At 36.8% G+C, this 23711-nt stretch overlaps 1 protein-coding gene across 1 annotated transcript; it reads left to right on the forward strand.

Moving 5' to 3' along the window:
• The first annotated feature begins 4539 nt into the window (after positions 1 to 4539).
• Positions 4540 to 19619, forward strand: LOC123539064 (uncharacterized). The gene is made up of 3 exons (XM_053530290.1): positions 4540 to 4676; positions 15977 to 16109; positions 19219 to 19619. Exons 1-3 carry the CDS (start codon positions 4674 to 4676, stop codon positions 19422 to 19424), a joined length of 342 nt encoding a protein of 113 aa, XP_053386265.1. The 5' UTR covers positions 4540 to 4673; the 3' UTR covers positions 19425 to 19619.
• The last annotated feature ends 4092 nt before the right edge of the window (positions 19620 to 23711 follow it).

A 23711-nucleotide genomic window follows, 5' to 3' on the forward strand; every position in this document is an offset into this window, starting at 1 on the left:
CAACGTTACGTAAATGCAATGAAGTAATAATTGAATCTATCTCCTCCATACGAAAGCCAATGTTCACAGCAGAGCTGTCAAAGTGTTCATGCTTAGCTAGGAATGCGTCCTTTGGGGTTGTAAATGGTTGCAGGAGCTGTTCAGGAGAAACATGAGAGACAATTCCTATAATTCAGATGGTCAAAATGCATGTCAGAGTTATTGGACTTGATGCTGTCATCTAGTTTTATAACCCAGACGACACATGTGAAGATTCAATTCAATATCTGCATTAGTTTTGGAGAGTAACTTTTATGTAAGTCTTTAACCAGGATTTTCTAAGTCAAAAGGGCGCTTAATTTGGCCAAAATACATGTCAGAGTTATAAGACTTGACCTAGTGAGGTTGGTAATTGACCTAGAAAAAGGAAAAATAAGTTTCAAAGATATATGCCTTTAAATTATAGCCTTATGTACTTGCATGCAAAACTTTAACTAATGCGTGGCGCCGACGCCGACGCCAGGGTGAGTAGAATAGCTAGACTATTCTTTGAATAGTCGAGCTAAAACGAATGGTATCTCAATTAATTTAATGCAATAAATGAGATGTGTAAATGTTTGATGATACACAGGCCTTTTCGAACTTTATTACCGGACGTCTAGACAAATAAAACAGGTTAGGTCCGGTCACCGGACACATAGCCAAAATGTGTAGTGTCGTATTTTTTCCGCGGAAGCTTCCGAGCACGAATATAAAAGCGCTCTCTGGTATCATAATGAGAAATGTACATTATGGTAACCTCATTATGCTTAGTGCTATGCTGCATTCTGCATTGTGACAAGTGAGATTGTGTTTGTTTAAAACTTTGTTAGCTGTTCATGCGTACGAGTAAGCACATTCAATCTGTCCAGGAGCCACTTCTGACCATATCATCAGCATATAGACAATATAAACACATGGGGAAGGTGTGTCTAGGTTAACCACAAACTAATACACCGAGTGATGTATGTCACATTACAGCATGACCGAAAGCAAGATAATATCATAGACTAATGAAGAAGTAACCATGATATTAAAATGAAACAATTAAGCATGTATGAATGTTAGAAAGGAACACGTAAACATAGGCTGCATAAATGGTCATGTAACTATGCAAAATGGGATGTCCGAAGGAAGCATGTGAACATGAGAATAACGAATGCATATATGTAAATAGCAAGATTGGATATACGAAAGCACAATGCAGTTTTTGCCCTAATTCTGTTCCATAATGCTAGTTGAACATGATTTTAGAAGTTAAAAACAACTACTATTACATTTACAGGAAATTAAGCGTGCATTAATGGTAAAAATGGTGTTAACGTCCATCATGGACGACGTCTTGTATGAGAAATAGAGTCCGAAAGTAAGACACAGAACTGCATCCTCGCTTTATGTTTTCATGTTGTTGTCCGCAAAAAAAAAACTGTTTAATGTTAGCGACTATAACAGAGTAAAAGTACAATAGATTAGAAATGGCGGGATCATTATGATGATAAAGAACGCTCTAAACGCTCGAAACTGCGTTGCATTAGGTCTTCGGCCGATTTTTCAGAAACAAACCCTAATAATTCCTTGAAAACAAAACACAGGCTTTGTTTTAAGAGGCAGCCCTTTACATCAAAAAGTGTTTTAATAACTATTTGTTCCCGATAAACACTATATTTGATGCGATATTGTCAAATATTGCAAAAAAAATCATTCCCCCGCCGGACTGTACAGAAGTGTAAACGGCACAATTCTCAGCTAAATGAACATATGTGCTAAAACATGGACACATTTGCGCTTCAGGTGCACCCATCTTTTTTACTTGATTCGTTATCTAACGGGTAGAAATTCCTTTAAATCATACTTATAAGACCGGAAATTTATAGTATCGGCCATATTTCGCCATCTGATCTGCGTAAAATTCACCGCTCAAACAACATTGGAACCATTTGGTCTGATAAACTATGGCCAGTGTGAAAGTTGCAGTTGATAATATTAAATATGCAATGCGCGCGTTTTTTGTTGTTTTTTTTTGTGTACTTAACGCCTAAATTTCGTGGTGTAATCACCTAATAGTATTTTGTTTTCTTCCTGGTGTATTCTGGTTTTGTACTGTACATCGCCACTAGTGGACTTTCCTATGGTGGCCTCTTTCATATACCTGGTGTCCCGGACCGTGCGCAGTATACCACCATAGCTCCCTAATACATACATAAAAGAATGCTGGCCTAACTTTTAATGTTTATTTTGTAATGCTCTTAATTGTGTAAAGTAATTTTTGAGGGAATTTCTATTAGTTTTATTTAGATGAAGGTAGTTCTGCACGCTTGGATCAATTTTTTTCTACAATGTAGAATTTGATTAAACTCTGATTTTTCAAAACTTCAGAATATACCTAGAAAATTCAGCAAATAAAAAAGATAGGCCGTCTGCTTGATTTTTTTGCTAGATTGATTTGAAAAATATGGACCTCACGCAATATTTCATAATGCGAGCCTATGGGAAAATCATAATTTTCATATTATTTTCGCAAAAAGAATTTTTTCTACAATGTAGATTTTGATGAAACTTCTTATAGTTGCAAATAAGCACGTGGCCTATAATGTATAGATCCGTGTGCTTATTTTTGAGATAGTTGACCATAATTAAAGTGAAGTGGACATTTCAGGACATTATTTTGAATCTTTTAATGTGCCATATGTTTTAATAACATATTTTGACTTCAGAAATATAGCAATAGTGCCATTTTAATAAATTTTCTCACGGGTTTCGATTAATTCATAAAATGATTTTCATTTACGTACGCCGAATCCAGGCTTTATTCTACGTTTTCCGTATGCCATCACTTCCGGTTTATCAAACGTGCAGAAATACCTTAATGATAAAATTGGTAAAATTTGATAAAATCAGAGTCAGCCTTTGCCGAAAAAAGAAACGAAAACACAAAGACTCAGATATCCTACTTTTATTTGTGCCAAAATATCTTTAAAATTTCGTTCTAAAATTATAATTAAAAATAATTTAGTAAAAACCGGTGACCATCCTTGCCGAAATGTAAAGTGGGCACAAGGATTTGTGTCCTAATCTTTAAAATTATGGTCTAAAATTGGCCTATATATGGCTTTAAATTTGTATAGGTTTTAAGCGATAATATCAACAATAAGCGCTTGAAATATTATTTAATTTTCTGCAAACTATTTTTTTCGCAGGAGGTCTTCGTCCCCCTGGTCCCCCTACCAGGGCTCTGCCTTGGACCCGATGGGGACCTAAGCGGTCCCCATACCCCTCGCCTATTTGGTAAATCCACTTTTTAAGGTCTTCATACGCGCCTGGAAAGCTACATTTGCGGTGTAGGCCTATTTATTTAATGTTTCGGCCAGAAATTGCATATTTATTTTCTCTCTACTCCTCGAAAATCTGGCCATGCTCTTCGCCTTAGAAGCGAAGTGCTATCACAGGTTTTAGAAAAATCCAGGCCCGGTTCCAGAAATTTTTGACTTGGGGGTGGGAGCACCAGTCTTGAAAGAAGACGTCACCGCCGAGGCGCATAGCGAACGCTGAGAGCGGGTGGGTATTGGAGGAGTGCCTTTGCCCATGTAATGGGGGTCAGGGGGTCTTCCCCTGGACTTTTTTGAAATAGATCTACAGACCTATGAAATTATGGTAGCCTCTGGTGTAGGCCTTTTCATTTGTGGCTGTAGGCATACTCCCTTCAATTTATGGGGGTGGGGTCAGGGGGTTGTCCCCCTGGACAATTTTGAAATATATGTATGAAATGGTGTCCTCTGGTGTGTTTCTGGGTCTAAATTTTGAGAAAAAAATATTCCTTTGTCAAAATAGTAGAGTGCATCTTTGATGAGTACTGTAGCTCTAGACCTATAGGTCACTTCTCAGCCAACCGGGGAGTGGGGAGTGGGGGCACGAGCCTGATATTTCATGAACACTCTTCACAGTCATCTCCCTAAAGATAACGGGTGCGTATATTGTACGGTAAATATGACGTAGTGTGAATAATGTTAAAGGTTATAACACACTAAATAGTTTTTGTTCTTTATTCTATATAAAATTGACCTTTTTCCAATGGCCGCAGCACACATCAGGACCCATTTTAAATGTCTGTAAACTACATTTTCTTGAAGAATATTGTCAGTGCTAAATCAAAATCAAAAGAAAAGTGGGGGTCATGTTTGATGCAAGAAAAATAATCTCAATCAAACACACAAACTGCAAAATCAGCTAAAAAATGAGACCCCAAATTATACTGGTGGTGTATGATCTAAGTTTCCATGAAAAATTTTGTCATGGTGATATTTCATGATCAAAAGGCTATCTTCCAGTCAAGCATAGATCTGTCATGTGATTTTACTAAAAAAAATGCAAAGAAAATAAGGAAAATAGCTCTACACAGCGAAAAAACTGAGGACTATTTGTATCCGCCATTATGCGAGTACCATTTTTTTCGCGCCATTTTTCTATTTAGTGTCTGTATGCCTAAAGAGCCTGATATCATATTGGAATGTCTGAAAATCGTAAAAAGACGCGCCGAAAGACAGTCCTAGTCAACTTCACTTTCATCTATTTTATCATTGCACCGTTAGCGCGTGACGGAGGACGTCATATGTGATGTCACATAAATACAAGTTGCAGAGGTCACAAAAAGAAACAGCATGGTTTGTAATTTTTAAATGTGCTTAGATAGAAAATGTCTAGTTAAAAAAACTTGATATTGATTGTGAGCTTTTGTCTTAAAGTTTACTAGACAAATTTTGTGACCCTAACAATGTGATGATCTTAACTTAAAAAGGCTTTTTAGTGCCAGTTTTTCAGTCAAACAAGTCAAGACTTAGCTAGAGGTCATAATTATTGATTTCTTTAATATTAATAATAAAACCCAGTTGCAGTGCATAAAAACGGTTATTCTAGCATAAAACTGCTGTTCTTGTCACTTTTCGGGGGTGTTTTAACAGGAGTGCAAAACGTGTGTTAACAGAGATTCTCGCGCTCGCGTGCTGTTATAACATCTTTTTATATATGCGCGTTCCGTGGCCAAGCGTAAACGTCATTCGGCCCCAAAACGGATATTTCAAAACGAAATGACGTCAACGTAAAAAAACCAACTTAGACATTCCCGCGCATTTCGTGGAAATTTAATGACGTTGAGTGACATTGTATTAATTTATCAGTTTTACGCATTTTATACTAGAATAGCGTTAGCGCATGTTTATTTTGTGTTATAACATCTGCAGAATTCCTCGGGATACGTTGGTACCCTCGCCCTAACGGGCTTGGGCACCAACCAATCCCTCGGGATTCTGCAGATGTTATAACACGAAAAAACATACGTTATCCCTACAAAGTCATTCTGTGTTTCGAGTAATAATTTGCTGGACAATATTTTAAATGCCAGAAAATTATTAGATCTGCACTTAAGGTATTGGACCCCTATTAATAGCAATGTTTAAAAAATGGCATTTGTTTGGCATATTCTTAAAGTTGACCATGTTTCGCACTGTGTTGCAAATTTTAAACAACTTTTACCGTGCCTTTTTTGTAAATTTTGTATAATATATGGTAGATCTATTTCCTCGAGCTCAAGTAGAGACAAATTTTGATGTGAAGGTCACTATCTAAAACATTTCATTTGCAGAGAATTCATTACAGCATTTATTTTGATAAAAGAAACATCAGACTATTGTTAAACAATTATAAAACACAAAATAAAACTGTAAATATCTTTTTTTTCTAGGATGCCTCAAGTAAACAGATTTAATGAAACAGAATTCTAACTCCAACATTGAAATATTAAGGTCGAATCCTGTGGGTCTGTTTTGAATTTTGCTCACTTCATCCAAAAATAAAGTTGGGGCAGAAGTAAAACCTACCTGCATTTCTTCCACAATATGTTATCTAAAGAATGAAGGCAAAATAGAGAACTTTTACCGCATGTAACTCAGTATTTTTAAAGATTTCTAACTCTACCCCTCCTGATTCAGAGGTAAATTCACTTTGAACAGTAAGAAATCGCTTATAAAATGAAAATGTTCCACTTCTGTACAATACATCCATAGGAAAATATGAAGAAAAAAAATTGGTCCCAGTGGGGCTTGAACCTACGCCCCTGATAATTGCAGTAAAAGTAGGTTTATGGTAGGAATTGAATACTCTTCAAAAAGGAGGTACTCTATTACGGGTCCAATACCTAAATTCAAATTCGTTAGGTGGATCTACTGTACTGACTTGTGCAGTGCCAGCGAAAGTTCTATCGTATCAGTCATGGTGATACCAGATTTGACTCTACTTGATCTAGATCTATAAACATTTATTAATGAATCATCCGTTTAACTTTATTGAGCTTTCAAAGTGTAGAAAAAAAAAATGCCCCATGTTCACAAAACATTTTTCGGACTCGGCTGAGTTTGAGCTGGAAATTTTAATAGATCTATCAATTTTATTAAAACTTCAAGGTTAAATTCCAACTGAGACTGACCATCAATAGATGCTACTAAATAGCCACTTGAAAAGAGTTATTAGCTTAAAATTTAGTTTTAAACATGCTATTTAGATATAAGTGACATATAAAGTTTCATTGTCAAACTCAGCTGAGACTGAAAATGTTTTGTGAACACCAACAGAAGTTGTCTTTTTACTGAAATCGTTTCAAAACCTGATTTAATTAAGTAGTTTTCAGCAGAGATAGACATAACACATTAAATATGTTAACTCTTATCATTGTGGCAACGTTAAATGTCGCAACGCCGCTAAATGTCGCAACCACCGTTAAATGTCGCAAGGTTGACGTTAAGGGGGAATGGTACTTTGTCAAAATTTAAGATTTGCTAATATTCGTATATATCAAAATAAACTTGAAGATATTTCAAATTTGTATCATCATCTTTTAGAGCGATAAACATGCGTATGACGTTACCATGACGTCGCAAACATGACCCGTTTTCGCGCTTTTTACGTCCGTTAATGGTAATACTAAAATGGTATAAAACTCGATACTACAAACGTATTGTTGGCGTCAATGCATTAGATTATATATCAAACGACAGAATAAAGCAATTTCTTAGTGATCATTAACATGAAAAGGTATTTTCTATCCGAATTTTCGAAGGAGGTGCGAAAACAGACTTTTGGTTGTTTAAGAAAATTCAGGAAAAAAATCGCTTCTGATCCATTTTGCAAAAAAATGGCCCGTGGAATTTTTGCCAAATTTTTGTATGTAAAAATTCATTATGTTGTTAATGGCTGTGCCAAAATAGAAAAAAGTTCACCGAAGCGTTTTTCTAGTACAACCGTTTAAATTAGAGTATTGTGACGCAATAAACAACGTCGCTTAAGACATGACGTAAGCACGTGAATATTTACATTATTAGCCTTATTTTTACACCAGTGGCTGCAAAGATGGTGCTCTCCATACATATGTGGAACGATGCTTTCTAGCGCCTGTATTAATTCAGCTTCTCCTTTTTGTTTGTTTTGATTGACAGCGTATGTGAAATTTATAATGAATGATGATTTCACTTTTTCGGTTAATGATGGACAGGCTCGACTAATCTTTTCAAGTTTATTTCCTACGATCCGTTTTGTATGTGCTGGATCTGAAAATTTTACAATGTCAGAATTAACTTTCTCCCTTGTTTATTTCGTTGCTGTAGAGTCATCGTCCTCTATAATATGTGTGTACATCAGTCCAGATTGCTTGCCTCTTTATGCAATTGAGCACGAATATCGGGCTCCATAGCTTTTACAGAATTACTCCAATTTTTTGGCATCTGTGAAGTTGACCATATTTAATTGTTTTCGTGTAAACTTTGATAAGTTTTCACACAGTTATTGTTACTTTCAAACATTACATATATTGCAACAATATTTGTTACTTATTTATAAACTTGAACCCAAATAATAAAACAGTTATTGACTGTTAAGCCATCAGATATGATGTGATATTCAACGGAGGAGGACAATATTGACCTCTTCCAGTGAATACCATAGCATATCCAATGGCTCAAGGGTCAATAATAATATAATTTTCAAAACGAAATTAACATAAATAATTGACAGAAAACTCAATAAAAATATTGCTCTTTTTCACTCTAACTTTTAGAAAATTATTATATTTATATAGCAGTCATAGATAATTATCACTCACACGGGTGTGTTAAATTTGCATATGTATTATTTTTGTATGTGTATTTATTTTATGTAATAAGTTGTTTGGAAACAAACATAATATTTTGATGGCAAATTTATATTTATAGATAGATTTATTGATAATATTTCTTTAGTACTAATATTTACGAGATTATCCCATTTTTGTTTTCATGCAAAAATAAAGCCAAGGGAGACAAACAGATACCGATTAAGTACGGCTGTTATATACATTCTTATTACAGAAACACAACCTAAAGTATAGATTTGTACCAGCATCGTGTTGACTTGTCAGGAAATTATCAGTAGCGCGGTATGGTGACCTCGGAAAAGGGCGCATACCATGCGAGATTGTCGGCTTATATGGAAATTCCAAATGAATTCATATTATTATTTGTTTTGATTGATAGAATCCTGTTTTACGGCCCTTTCAGTATTTCAGTTATGTCAGGCAGGTAGACAAGCTTACTACCGCTCATTGGCTATTTTTTTATTAAAAATATAAGCATTCTTAATTTATTAAGACTTATTATACAGCCATTCTATTCAAACTTATTCTTTCTATAATACGTGTAAAATAAAAGCTCAGTACATAATCCAGGATCGGGAACGGATTTAGCATCTTTTTGAGTGACCGTTCTCTAGTGTATACTGCTAGTTTCTATTTGGACCAACATTGCAAACTTTAATATATTTTTTATTGAATTGTAGGAAAGACAATATTGTGAAACAAGCCGCGAAACAAACGGCATCTGGACGAACATTCACCATTCTATATCGTTATGTCGTCATGTAAACGGAAGGGGCACCTGTACGTGATGGCATGTTTAAAATTCATAATTTAGTCGTTTCTATTCAGGCTTTTTCCCCGTCCTGTGCAACAAATAACAAATAACAGAAATATTTAAATGAAATGAGCCGCGCCTTGTGAAAACAAACATACGGTGGCTTTGCAGTCTGGTCAGGATCCATGCTGTTCGCTAACGGTTTCTTAAATTGCAATAGGCTTTAAAAGCGAACTACATAGATCCTGACAAGACTGCGCAAGCTGGTCTGGATCAAAGCTAGTCGCAAAGCCACTATGTTGGTTTCTTCATGGCGCGGCTCAAATAACATATGTTAAAACAGGTAGAACGGTAACCATTTATGTAAATGTTTTGACGTGTAATCTTTGCAAACAGTACACGGCGGAATCTTAAAATTCATACGTAACATTCGAATTTTAAAATTCCGTTGTACTGCTTGCAAAAGAAAAATAGCGTATATATATAAACTGTCAACTTTTAGGACTGCCTACGTGGTCTGATTCAATGAGATATCTCACTGATGGGGGACTGTAAGTTCGAGCCCCGCTACCGAACATGGCTCTTTATGTGAGAACACTTGGTAGTTTGTGTCGGAGGTTAGGGGTTTAGTACTGGTCGTTCCCAGGAACAATGTTTAAGGAAACTATCCGCCATACTGTTGAAACGAGCGTAAAAACTTGATTCAGAAAATTAATCAACTTTTTTAACAGTCTTATTACTGTAGTACTTACTTAAATTCTATAAATCTGCCTTTAATTGTATCATTAATACAATTTAAACGAAATTCACATTCGGATAAAACTGTGCGGAAATGTTTGTATTTTAATTATCCCATGCTTACCTAATGCAGCTGTAACGTTTATTAAATAGGGGTTCCGTAAAATGCCATAGCATTTTAGATTTTACATTTTAAAATGTAGTACACTATATAGACCATACAGGGCGTCAAGTTACCTATATTTACCTATATTTTCCTATATTTTAGCCCTCTACCTATAATAACCTATAAAATCCTATATTTTGCCAAAATACCTATAAATACCTATAATCTGGAAATTTTGTGGTAAGCAAGGGATACAAAGGTCATTCAAACCATTAAAAAGAAGTAATTCTATGATAATTGAGTTTATAAATATGCTGTTACCTTTTAGGCATTGAAATTTGTATTCCTTTCAGGTGTAGCGACCCTGCCCAGCCCAGCTTTAGGAAAGCTTTAAGTAATGGAAGTTCTTTTTTCAGTTGGAATATTTTCCATTTCTTACAGCTTTCATGTCTGTAATTGATGCTGAAATTTTGTCCAGGGAGATGCATTTTGATGAAAATATGACTGTTAATATTGTGGATGAATGGAAGGTATATCAAACAGAAGAAGATTTGAAAGAAGAAGATAGAATTGACCATTATTGGAGACAAGTGTTTGTGAAGAAGCATGATAGTGGGCAGCTCAAGTACAGATTTTTACCCCAACTTGTCAAGAAAGCTCTGGTATTACCACATGGAAATTCAGAGGTTGAGAGAAGTTTGTCAGTGAACACTAGTGTAGTGACTAAGGACAGAGTTACTGCCATCAGAACTGTGAAGGACATAGTTAAGTTCAGTGATCCTGTAGATGAGCAACCTCACAAAATACCATTAAACAGTGAAATACTTCTGGCAGCAAAAATGGCCCATAACAAGTATAAACAGAGGATTGAGACAGAAAAAGAAGAAAGAGAGAAAAAGAAACAGAAGAGAGAGAAAGAAGGGCTTGAAAAGAAGAGACTGGAAGAACTTGCAACAGAAGAGAAGAATAAGACCTCCTCCATGCTTGAAAAAGAAAAAGCACTGCTCAAAAAAGAAATGGAGATTCAGACAAGGTTGACAGTAGCAGAGGAACTGTTAAAAGATGGGAACAAAAAGCTTTCTAAAGCGGTTGAAAGTAGTGACATGAAAGGTGCTTCTGTAGCACAAATGATGATAGCAACAGCCACATCAAAGATAGAGGGTATAAAAAAGGAAATGGACAGGGTACGTGAAAACCAAAGGGAAGTTGAGCAGCAAAAGAGACAGTTACTGGTTAACAGACTAGATAAGTGCAGTTCTAAATCATCAGGCAAAGGAAAGAAACAAGAATCAGCCATATCAAGTTCCAAAAGCTCTGCCACTGCTTCAACAAGACCTTCAAAATCTGAACCAGACAAGCAAGCTGCCTCTTCTTCCAAGTCAAGTCCTTCATCAGAAAAGCATTTATTCAAGAGAAAGAATAAAGATAAAGAAACAGATGCTAAATGTCGCAAAATCGTCTGCCGCTAAATGTCGCACCTTTAACGTTAAATGTCGCAAAAATTTGCCCACCGTTATATGTCGCAACACCAACGCTAAATGTCGCAATTCCTATTTGACACTATAACTATAAATTCCTTGTGTATATTTACTTTTTTTGAGGGAAGAAAAATTAGCAGGTTTATGTAATACAAATAATTATCCTAGTGATAAGTGCTGTTACGGATAGCAACAAGAGGGCCTTGTTGGCCCTAGATCGCTCACCTGAGTTCCACACCTTGCTTGAACAGTCACGCAAGAAAAATATTTGTGAAAATATTTTGTAATAGGGCCAGTATTTTAGGACAGAAATATTCTGAGGTTTCTTCTAACTAAATACGATTTGGTAATAGTGTTGTATGTTTGTGGGGGTTGGGTATGGGTGGGAAACGGGGTGAATAAACGACACAGAAATCTAAGACACAAACACACAGCACCATAAGAATTAATAGAAAATATAAATATTTACATGTTTGAAGGGGTGGGGGCGGAGGGAGAGGGGGTTATGTGTGGGTAAGCGGAAAAGTAGGATAATGAGGGGAATGAGACTAAACAAAACAATTTTAAGAGACTAAAAGTAAAGTATATCAAAATTCCCTGAAGGAAGGGCCACATAGGATCTTTCTCCGCCATTGAAGCTTGATAGTCACCTTATGGCTTTAAATGTAAACCTCCAAACAAAGAAATAGAACCCATGGCTGATTAATAGAAAATCTTCGTTTTCTACAGCTGGTACAAAACACAGTCTTCGTGTCGCGTAGTTGAACATCCTGTTGTGTAACAGGCCTGGACTGTTGCACGAGCCGATTCCTCCACCCCAAACCCCACCTTTGTAGGCTTACTAGTGACTTACACTCATCAAAGTTGCACCCAACTATTTTGGAAATAATATCTTCTCAAAATGTAGACCCAAAACGCCCCAGAGGCGAGCATTTTATACTTATATTTCAAAATTCCCCAGGGGGAAGAACCCTTGACCCCTTAAAATGGGGGGAGTACCCCTCCAGTACCTTAAAATGAAGAAAAAAAAATGCACCAGAGGCAACAGTTTATACCTGTTTTTCAATCTTTCCCGGGGGGAGACCCTGAGGCCTCGAAATTGACAGGGATAACCCCTCCCATACACCGAAATTTTGAACAAAAAATGCAATAAAAGTCCAGCATTCCATACATGTATTTCAAAACTGTCAATGGGAAAAGACCCTAACCACCTAAAATAAGGGGAGTGCCCCTCTAGTACGTACCTAAACAAGACGACCATGATGGTCCTGAATCGCTCACCTGTCCCCACATGACCCAGTTTTGAACGTCTGACGTCGTTTTTCCTATTATTTGACACAGTGACCTAGCTCATGTGACCCAGTTCTGAACTTGGCCTAGATATCATCAAGATAAAAATTCCGACCAATTTTCATGAAGATCCATTGAAAAATATGACCTTTAGAGAGGTCACAAGGTTTTTTCTATTATTTAACCTAATGACCTAGTTTTTGTCGGCACGTGACCCAGTTTTGAAAATGACCTAGATATCATCAAGGTGAACATTCTCACCAATTTTGCATGAAGATCTCATGAAAAATATGGCCTCTAGACAGGTCACAAAGTTTTTCTAATTTTATACCTACTGACCTAGTTTTTGACCGCACGTGACCCAGTTTCGATCTTGACCTAGGTATCATCAAGATGAACATTCAAACCAACTTTTATAATACAGATCTCATGAAAAATATTACCTCTAGAGAGGCCACAAGGTGTTTTTATTATTTGACCTACTGACCTAGTTTTTGACCGCAGATGACCCAGTTTCAAACTTAACCTAGATATCATCAAGATGAACAATCAGACCAATTATACAGATCCCATGAAAAATATGTCCTCGAGAGGTCTCAAGGTTTTGTATTATCTGACCTACTGACCTAGTTTTTAAAGGCACGTAATCCAGTTTCAAACTTGACCTAGATATTATCAAGATAAACATTCCGACCAATTTTCATGAAGATCCATTCACAAGTATGGCCTCTAGAAAGGTCACAAGATTTTTCTATTTTTAGACCTACTGACCTAGTTTTTGACCGCACGTGACCCAGTTTCAACCCTGACCTAGATATCATCAAGATGAACATTCTGACCAATTTTCATAAAGACCCCATGAAAAATGTGACCTCTAGAGTGGTCACAAGCAAAAGTTTACGGACGGACGCACGGACGACGGACGCTGCGAGATCACAAAAGCTCACCTTGTCACTTTGTGACAGGTGAGCTTGAAATAGACAAAAATGCACCACAGGCCAAAATTTCATACCTGTATATAAAAAACTTTCCCACAGATATGGACAGAGGAACCCCTACTTACCGCAAGTCGCCGGTGACGCTTTAGTTTTAAACTTGTGCACCCCGCCCCGCCCCCCTTCACCCCACCCCAATCAACAAGTCTGGCCCTCGGCTTGTTGTGGAACGAAATTCAGGTCGACTAAAGACATGCAAAACAACGCGCGACAATACGGAGCGCGGGCGAGCTTAATGTCTCATCAGCTAAACAGGACTCCATAGAATTACATAGTTCAGACCTGGAGTAAATCTAGTACTGTGGCGAGTACCACGTTAGTGTTCAAACCTGTTGATATTAAATATATAACGTATGTATGGTGCGGAACCACTGAAAAGCAAACGTGCAGATTAGAGTGAAAGGTCAATTCAGCCCTTCCCAAATCAAGCATGCATTACCCAGTCTTACTTCTAAGTTATAAAGACTGTTTAACTTACCTTATTTTGCTGTGCGACATTTAGCGTTGGTGTTGCGACATATAACGATGGGCAAATTTTTGCGACATTTAACGTTAAAGGTGCGACATTTAGCGGCAGACGATTTTGCGACATTTAGCGGCGGTTGCGACATTTAACGTCAACCTTGCGACATTTAACGGTGGTTGCGACATTTAGCGGCGTTGCGACGTTTAACGTTGCCACAATCATATTTAGCTCTATTTTGAAGCGTACTACTACTTGTCAATTATGATTTACACACCTCGAGAATATTTTGAATTCCCCGCAATTACTCACATCGGACGGTGCAATTTCCATTATTAATGTTATGTAGAATCTACATGTAAAACTAAATTTCATTTTAATGCGACCAAAATACTGTTCATAATGCTTCATTAGCGGTAAGTTTCGCAAGCTTCCGCACTAACTTTTTCTAGTCAAAGATAGGTTGTACTAAGTCTTAGATATTCCTGACAATAATATGATCTATAGCTGTATTTTCTTTTGTTTTCGTTTTAAATATTGAAATCATAACTGTGATAATATACAGGACATACCGTTTTTAGATAATATGTTTTCCACTTGTACACGATTTGTTTACTTATAAATTAATAATGCTTATGGATTTTAATTTTGAAGAACATACTTATCATGCTTATAAATTACATACTTATTGAATTCTCTATCTCTGTTATTACTACATAAATAATAAATTTGACACAGCACTTTTAAAAGCTATGTCCATTATCGTCATCTATACTGGAGTAATTAAACACTCCAGGGACACCTCCAGCTTCCTCATGCTTAGTTTTCTAGGTCTAAACAGACAACGTATTATACGCAACACCCAGACCCTAGCTCAAAGGTCAAGGTCATATTTGGAGGTCAAAATCCATAAGTTTTTTTTCTGTCCCTGTCCGGTCCATATCTCTGTAATTCATTAAGGGATTTTATGATAATAATATTCACACTGCATAACCGGCTATCCTGACGCCCGCTGGACAAAAAAAAACCGAAAAAAAAACAAAAAAAACGCTGGAAATGTAACCCAACTGAAAAAGTTTATCACCTGGCTTAACAGATGTGTCCTTTCGGGACTCGGTAAGTAAAGTTTTTCATTTATTTCTATTGAAACGAAATATGTGTCCTTTCGGAACACTTGTGTGAAGTTTCAGGGTTCTACGTTATTTCTAAAAAAAATATATTAGCCGTTAAATAGGCAGTCATTTTTTTTTCGACCATGCCTATTTAACGGCTAATATATTTTTTTTCAGAAAGAACGTAGAACCCTGAAACTTTACTTACCGAGTTCCGAAAGGACACATCTGTTAAGCCAGGTGATAAACTTTTTCAGTTGGGTTACATTTCCAGCGGTTTTTCATAGACTGTTCGTAAAAAAAAAAAGACAATTTGAATCAAACTTTGGGTTTTTGTTCGAGTTTTCAAACTGAAAAGATTGTTAGCGAATTTCTAAAAACATAACGACCGCTTTTGGCCCAGAAATTGTAAATGCAAACCATGTCCATTCCTTGACAAAACTGCCAAGTTGATTTGCAAGAATTGGCTTCGTTTCAATAGAAATAAATGAAAAACTTTACCTACCGATTTACAGCTGGGTTACATTTCCAGCGTTTTTTATTGTCCGGCGGGCGTCAGGATAGCCGGTAACGGTTATCCAGTATGATATTGCTTGGCACAAATGAGTCGGTCGGTTAATAATCAAAATTATTTGCCCGAAGGAAAAAAATCTTGCCAGCTGATTCTAGTTTTTAACATGGTATCATTTCTTACTTTCACTCAATCGGTCCTGACAGACAGGCTGGTACCTATGATAAATTGCCAGGGCCGGGAGCATAGTAGAAGCTACTGGCCCCCGACCTAATATAATTTGCTATATATTAAAATATACAGTATTTTTAATTTTTATAAACTGTTTATATTTTCAGTCTGGTCAGTGGTCGAAATCGTTGTTTAGCTGCTTTGATAATTTTGGCATCTGTGTGATAACCTACTTTGCGCCATGTGTAACGTTTGGCCAGACGGCAGAAGCCATTGGAATGGGGAGTTGCGTAGCATATGGTAATAATGATTCTCTTTTGTTTAAGTCATCCAATCAATGCGACTTTCTAGCTTTTGCCGACGGGTTCCTCCAGGTCATAATTTCAGGAAAGAACGTTCATACACGGCACGCGTTTCCGCAACGGCTTGTCAGACATTTATGCAAATTCACGAGGATTTATATTGGCTCATTTTTGAAATGTATTGACGAACGAACTCGCTAGAACAAGTGTTCACAACAGAACTAGACATTATAATTTTTGTCGTGTAAGCACCACCGACAGCAAGAGAACACGTCTGAAGTAGGGCAACGAAACGACTATTTTTCTCTCGTGTAGCTTTACTATTTTAACGTGTCTTTGTGCTGGCCGGAGCGCCACGCGACGGTCAACGGGGACACGAGAACGTGACATTTTTGTCATGATGACTGGGTTGACAATACGAGAACTCGACAGATTATTCTGTCGTTGTTTTTTCTTCCTATTGACATGCACAGGAGGGTCTATATATCACCCTGATAACAACAGAGAATAACTTTGTCCGTCTACCTCTGTCCGTCTACCTCATAACGTAGGGTACCTAAGAGGCGCGTATCAAGTTTCATTTTCATCCATTCATGGAAAATGCATGTATCATGTATTTTAACTGCGTGCACATGTTAGCCAGAAGGCAATACAAGTCAAAATAATTTGTAGTGCCCTATTGTGTGAGTATTGCGCTCGCGAGCACGACAGAACAACACAATGCTACCTTGTCGTGTCCTCATGTTGCCGAGTGCCGCTATCGCCAGCACAAGCACACGGCAGAATAGGGCGCTAACACAATTAAAAATTGTCGTGTTGTCGCCCTACTCGTGCTTTCGTGCCGACTGGGCACCTAGACGCCAATTTGGGGAAATTACGTTTTCAAGGGCAGATAACTGTTTCTAGCGTACGCCTTTAAACCACTTATCCATTGAAGTCCTCGTGCATAACACATTAAATTAATATCAATCTAATAGTATGTATTGCATGTAGATTAGTGCATCTAGAAAGATGTATGGTTTTCAGTTGCACTTTAGATGTTTCATATAGTGTTATGTCACTCCAGTTTGGGCATCTTAGAAAATGAAACTTTCACTGTCATAAATATGAAGTGAAACGTTTGTTTAAAACATAAAATATACAAACAGGGCACTTTATTTACGAACGTATTGTATGCATGTTTGCTAATACGGTTTTTTAAGCTGAACTTTTTATACAAATATAATGTATTTCATTTAAATCTTGCATATATTTTCTATGAAATGAACATAATTTAATAAAGAATTGAAATATTTTTATTCAAATTGATTATGTGTGAAAGCATATAAACGGAGGCTTTATTACCCATTCAAAATACGACGGGGGTGTGCTAATGATCTCCATGTGTCCGTCTGTGCGGCCCACTTATTTTCCGGAACATAACCATAACGCTACTTGCTACTTTTTAAATGATCTCACTTTTAACCCTTTGTCTGTCCTATTGTAGGGGCATTGTTAAAATTCAGAAAGCATTGTGAGGAAGTACATTTTAGTATTAAAGAAACAAAACTCTATCTTCAAGTGGCTTCCTAGCTTTCTTGATTATTTCCCTTTTTAATTACACTTAAACACTTTCGTCCGGTGCATAACTATAAAAGTATAAAAGGGATATTGTTAAAACTTTAAACAATGACAAGATATCATATAGAGTACCATAACTCTGCCTTGCTTACTTTTTAATTATCTTCAGGTATTTTATTTGCGCATGGAAATCTTGCCCAGCGCAAGCACTTTATCATAAACATCATACAATAAGAGACAGTAAAGACGAAGTGCAGCATATGAACCATAATTAAATTGTGCTTACTTCTTAAATCGTCTCCCCTTGTTAATATATTTGTCAGAAGTATAAACCGTCAAAGAATTGAAGAATTTTACTCAAACTGCATACAAAGATTGAACGTATTGATGGGGTTCAAGAACCATAAGTCTGGATAATGCCATTGCTTACATTTGGAATTACCTCCATTCCTTTAAATTACTCGTTACACTTTTGTTCTGTGGAAACACAGATCTCTATTTTAAACACCACGATCCCACTTGGAGGTAAAAAACAACAACAGGATGTTTTCCAGTCCGTTCAATAACTCGACCATTCATCATGTGGCAGATCTCTAGCAAAAAGGGCGAGGTCACTCATTCTTTTTGGTCAAAGGTTCTCTTTTATTTCCGATCTACACCTCTGCCATCTTTAAGCGTATTTCTATATTACTTTATACGTATGTTTCCCACGGATAATTAACTATCTTGCACGAGACCCAGACCACTAGCTTAAAAGTCAAGGTCACACTAAGAGGGAACAATGTTTCTTACCTGGTTAATTACATCGCACAGACTGACACCCGAATAACCTGGCACACATATTAACCTTAACAAGATGAGGTTTCACTCGCAACTCCAAGAATCCTAGCATGAAGGTCAGTTTCACAGTTTTGACTTTTGAGGTAAAATATAAATAAACAGTGTTTGTATTGTGCGTCACATCCATAACTCAAAACTAACCTTGCAAGGGTTTCTCTGATGTTTGGTCAAATAGATTTTTTTTCAATGCATGTAGGGGACACAATAGTTGAAACAGAAAATAAGTTTACACGATGAAATTAATGAACAATTTTATAGACTTAAAACTTTACGAATCTTTGTCTGTTCGCATATGAACATCTATTCCCGCTGTCAGATGTTTTAATAACATATTTTAACTTTAGAAAGATAGTAACAGTGCCATTGTAATAAATGTATTCACAGGTTGACACTAATTCATAAAATGATGTTCATTTCCGTACGCCGAATCCAGGCCTTATTCTACATATTCCGGATAAATGATGTTACGCCATCACGTCTGGTTTATCAAACCTGTAGAACTACCTTAAAGCCTTACTGAATGATTTTTTCTTGAATGCAAACAATAAATATAAAAAACTTTTTAACAATTCCCATTTTGGATTTTTAACGACGCATTTTCCCAAATAGAAAAGTCCGACCCCTTTATATACGTAGCTGTGTCTCACACTTCTTTTTTCATATTTTCTGTCATTAATTCTCCGTGAAATTATTTTTTATCCTTTCAGGAGCCCTGATGTTTATCCCCATAGTAAACCTCGTCATGTTGGTCAAGATGAGGGGTCAGATCAGGGAGATGCACCGAATTCCAGGGTCTGCGGTTGGTGATTGTTTGACCACCATGTTTTGCGGAATCTGTTCTCTGTGTCAAGAAGCACAGCAGGTGCAGGGAGCCGGGACTACACCCGGGACTCAGGCCATGGTGAGGGCCTAATGTCTATTTCTGGACCTAAAATATATAAAAAAAAAACCAAACTTTTTTGTGTGAATGTTTTTATCTGAAGAAAGACTTTGTAAAGAAGACTTTTATAGATATATTTGTCAGTTATATTCAGTAACTTATTTAAAGTGTTTGTGTTTGAAAAACGTAAATAAAAGTGAAGAAGTCATTAAAGAATATCTGAAGTTTTATAGAAGTTGCTTGTGTATTGTTTTAAATCATTGTATTTGTCAGTGGATATATATTATACCAGAATTATATAGCAACCTTTAAAAGATAAACAATGTCAAAGGTGTTTTTATATACCAAGGCACCCACTCAGGGCGGCAAATTGATCCGCTACAGCTATTTTTAATCCCCAACCATGAGTGGTGGGGTTATTATAGGAATGGTCTCCGTCCGTCCCTCCGTACCATTTCGTATCCGCTCCATATCTCCTAAACCCCTTGAAGGATTTTCATGAAACTTTGGTCAAATGATCACCTCACCATGACGATGTGCAGAACTAATAAGTCAGCCATGTCGGCTTAAGGTCAAGGTCACAACTTAAGGTCAAATGTTTCAGCCTTTCATTTCGTGTCCGCTCTATATCTCCTAAATCCCTTGAAGGAATTTTTTATAAAATTTGGGTCAAATGATCACCTCATCAAGACGATGTGCAGAACCCATGAGTCAGCCATGCCGGCTCAAGGTCAAGGTCACAACTGTTTGAGCCTTCCATTTATAACTTATAAGTCAGCCATGTTGGCTCAAGGTCAAGGCCACAACTCGGGGTCAAAAGTTTGAGCCTTCTATTTTGTGTCCGCTCTGTATCTCCTTATCCCATTGAAGGATTCATATGAAGCCTTGGTCAAATGATCACATATCCAAGACGATGTGCAGAACTCATGAGTCGGCCATGCCGGCTCAAGGTTAAGATCACAACTTGGGGTCAAAGGTTTTAGCCTTCCATTTTGTGTCCACTCTGTATCTCCTAAACCACTTGAAGGATTTTCATGAAACTTTGGTCAAATGATCACCTCGTCAATACGATGCGCAGAATTCATGAGTCAGTCATGTCAGGTCAAGGTCAAAGCTCAAGGGCAAAGGTTTACCCTTTCACTATCCATAACAGTGACGGGGGATTAAGCCGTCTTTCAGACTGCCTTGTTTCGACTATACGAAATATGGAGAGCTATCCTTCTGGACCCGGCGTCGGCGTCCGCACCTTGGTTAAAGTTTTGATGCACTTTCCCTTTATCTTTGTTATTACTTGATGGATTTGCTTCAAACTTAAAACAGTTATTCCTAATCATCATACGGCACAAGGGTAATAACTCTGGCACCAATATTTCATGAATTATCCCCCCTTTTTACTTAGAATTTCAGGTTAAAGTTTTGGTTCACTTTCACTTTATCTCAGTTATTACTAAATGGATTTGATTCAAACTTGTCCCACATCATCACTCACATCATTTGACACAAGGGCCATAACTCTGGCACCATTGTTTCATGAATTATGCCCCTTTTTGCATAGAATTATATGTTAAATGTAATGCATTTTCACTACATCTCCCTTATTTTAGAAGAGATTTGATTCAAACTTGAAACAATTGTTCATCATCATCACCAGCATCATTTGACACAAGGGCCATAACTGTGACACCTGTATTTTATGGCTGATTCCCCTTTTCACTTAAAATTTCAGGTTAATGTTTTTATGCACTTTCACTCAAATATCTCTGTTATTACCAAACAGATTTGATTCAAACTTTAAACAGTTGTACCACATCATAACCCGCATCATATGACACAAGGATTATAACTCTTGCACCGATATTTTAATTATCCCCCTTTTTGTTTTAAATTTCAGATAAAAAGTGTTTTATGCGCTTTCACTTCATCTCTGTTATTACCTAATGGATTTGATTCAAACTTAAAATAGTTGTACCACATCATCAACCACATCATATGATACGAGGGCCATAACACATGCACTAATATTCCATACATTATGCCCCCTTTTTACTTAGAATTTCAGGTTAATTGTGGTGCACTTTCACTATATCTTTGTCATTACTTAATGAATTTGATTAAAATTTAAATTAGTTTCTCCAGATTATTATCCTCATCATATGACACAATGTCAGTAACTGGCACAAATATTTTATGAGTTATATCCTCTTTTTATTTAGAATTATGTGTTTGACTATAAGTTCTCGGTCATGTTCGATAACTAGCCAAATCGGACCAGGCGCCATTGAATTTCCGAAAATCGGCCTTTTTTTTTTACTCTTGTCCGTGCTCTAAGTCGAACAGTTCTCATCTGACCTTCACCAAACTTGAACCAGATGTTTTTGACCATAACTCCTCGACCAAGTTCATTAAATAACCAAATCGCCCGAGGCACTTCAGAATTATGACCCTTGAATTACCCAAAATCAGCCTTTTTACTCTTCAAAGGTATATTTGTGTATGAAATATTTGTGTGTGAAACTGTATGTAAAGACTGACTTACTATTTAGATGATAGACTTGCGCTTTACTCGATAATGCTGGCACCGGTACGTTCTGAGTTATGCCCTCTTTTTACTAATACAATTTCCGGTTCAAGTTGCGATGCACTTTTGCTGTATCTCCAGTATTACTAAATAGATTTGATTCAAACTTAAAATAGTTGTTCCGAACTGCACGATATGACACATGGTGCCTTTTTTTGTAGAAGTTTTCCATGAATTATGTTCCTTTTATACTGATTTAATGTTCTGAAACTTAAGCTATTGTTCAATATCTTCATCCACATTTGAGTCATTAACAGCTACAGCAACCTTGTGTGCCCAGTTTCACTATCCAACATTGAAATAGTCTAGTGTGTTGTCTCCTGTGACAGCTCTTGTTATTTAGGAGCCCAGACAGTTGAAAAATAAATGTTAACCATTAGGTATATGTGCATTTTCTCCAACAATCAATTGAATTTAGGGGCCCAGCCCAAAATCTAGGGGTCATGAGCTACTGGGTCCCTGCTAATTTATATCCCTTTCTACAGGTACAGACACAAAACGATCTGACCAGAGGGACAGAGCAAGTGAAAGACCCCCAGAACAGGGAATTAGGGAACTTTAGATATAGGCACTTGTCAAATAGACATCCCGACACCCCGACTCTAAGATATTTGATACGGAATATGGACATACTCGCAGACCATAATAGTGACTTGTGTGGAAGTACAAAAACGTGAAAAATTTTATGCAATATTTTTTAAATTTTTTAAAGAAATTCGTCATGCGTAAAAAGTTCGACCGACCACCTTTAATAACCAGATTAAGTTATTGCACTGTTATGTTTAATATATGGGCCATTCGGATGTACTTTTACGTGTATAATACAATCCTATAAGTGGTCAAAACAAATATTGATTGTATATTAGATAAGTACCTAAATTCTTTGTTAAATCCCGTGTCAAGGATTAAATAATGTACGAATGGAGTAATGTACTTTTCCCCGATGAAAGAATTATAAATAAAAATAGAGTCATAAATATATTTGATCATTTCATGTTATTATATGCATTTGTCACTGCGAAGGAAACCTTTTTTTCAAACTTTGCATAATCCATTCCCATTAGGACATTTGTTTGTTTTGAGTTAAACGCCAATTTTCAACATTCTTTTAGTCATGTAACGGCGGGCAGTATAACCTAACCTGTGTTCCTGGATTAAGTACCAGTACAAACCTGTTTTCCGTAAGTAACTACCAACTAAGACACAATGTCTTTAAGTTATCAAATCGTCACGGAGAACATACGCCTCGCCTGGGAATCAAACGACCCTTCGGTCGGTAGATCTGTGCTTTCCCTGTTGAGCTAAGCGGTGGGACCTCATTACCACTGGTACGGCATTTAAAGCAGCATGCCTCCAGATTTGGCTAAAAAATAACCTTTCTTTCAAATTGAAGTTTTGGTCATATTATGAACATTAGAATATGAATTTTTGATTCTAAAATATTTTAAAAATTCCAAATCAAGAAAAAAAGATGACCGCGTCGGGAATCGAACCCCGGACCGCCGCGGCAATAAAGACATTTTCCCGTCGTAACCAATAGCGCTATAGTAGTGAATAATGACTTCAAAATATAGATATTTATAATCGAGACAGTTTACCTGGAGTAAAAGCGTGACAAACGCTTTTCGATTTTCATCGTAAAAAGTAGTAAAAACAGCATTTATTTCAAGACATCTAAAAAAATATTTTTTTTTGTCGAACGATCTGGAGGCATGCCGCTTTAATCATTTCACTGATATTCT

This window comes from Mercenaria mercenaria, chromosome 18, assembly GCF_021730395.1.
Source record: "Mercenaria mercenaria strain notata chromosome 18, MADL_Memer_1, whole genome shotgun sequence".
Taxonomy (NCBI): domain Eukaryota; kingdom Metazoa; phylum Mollusca; class Bivalvia; order Venerida; family Veneridae; genus Mercenaria; species Mercenaria mercenaria.

What these genes read in the sequence shown, in the direction of transcription:
- LOC123539064 (XM_053530290.1), top strand. An exon ending in GGGGAGTTGCGTAGCATATG is followed by an intron (nt 16,110 to 19,218) that starts GTAATAATGATT and finishes TTATCCTTTCAG; the next exon opens with GAGCCCTGATGTTTATCCCC.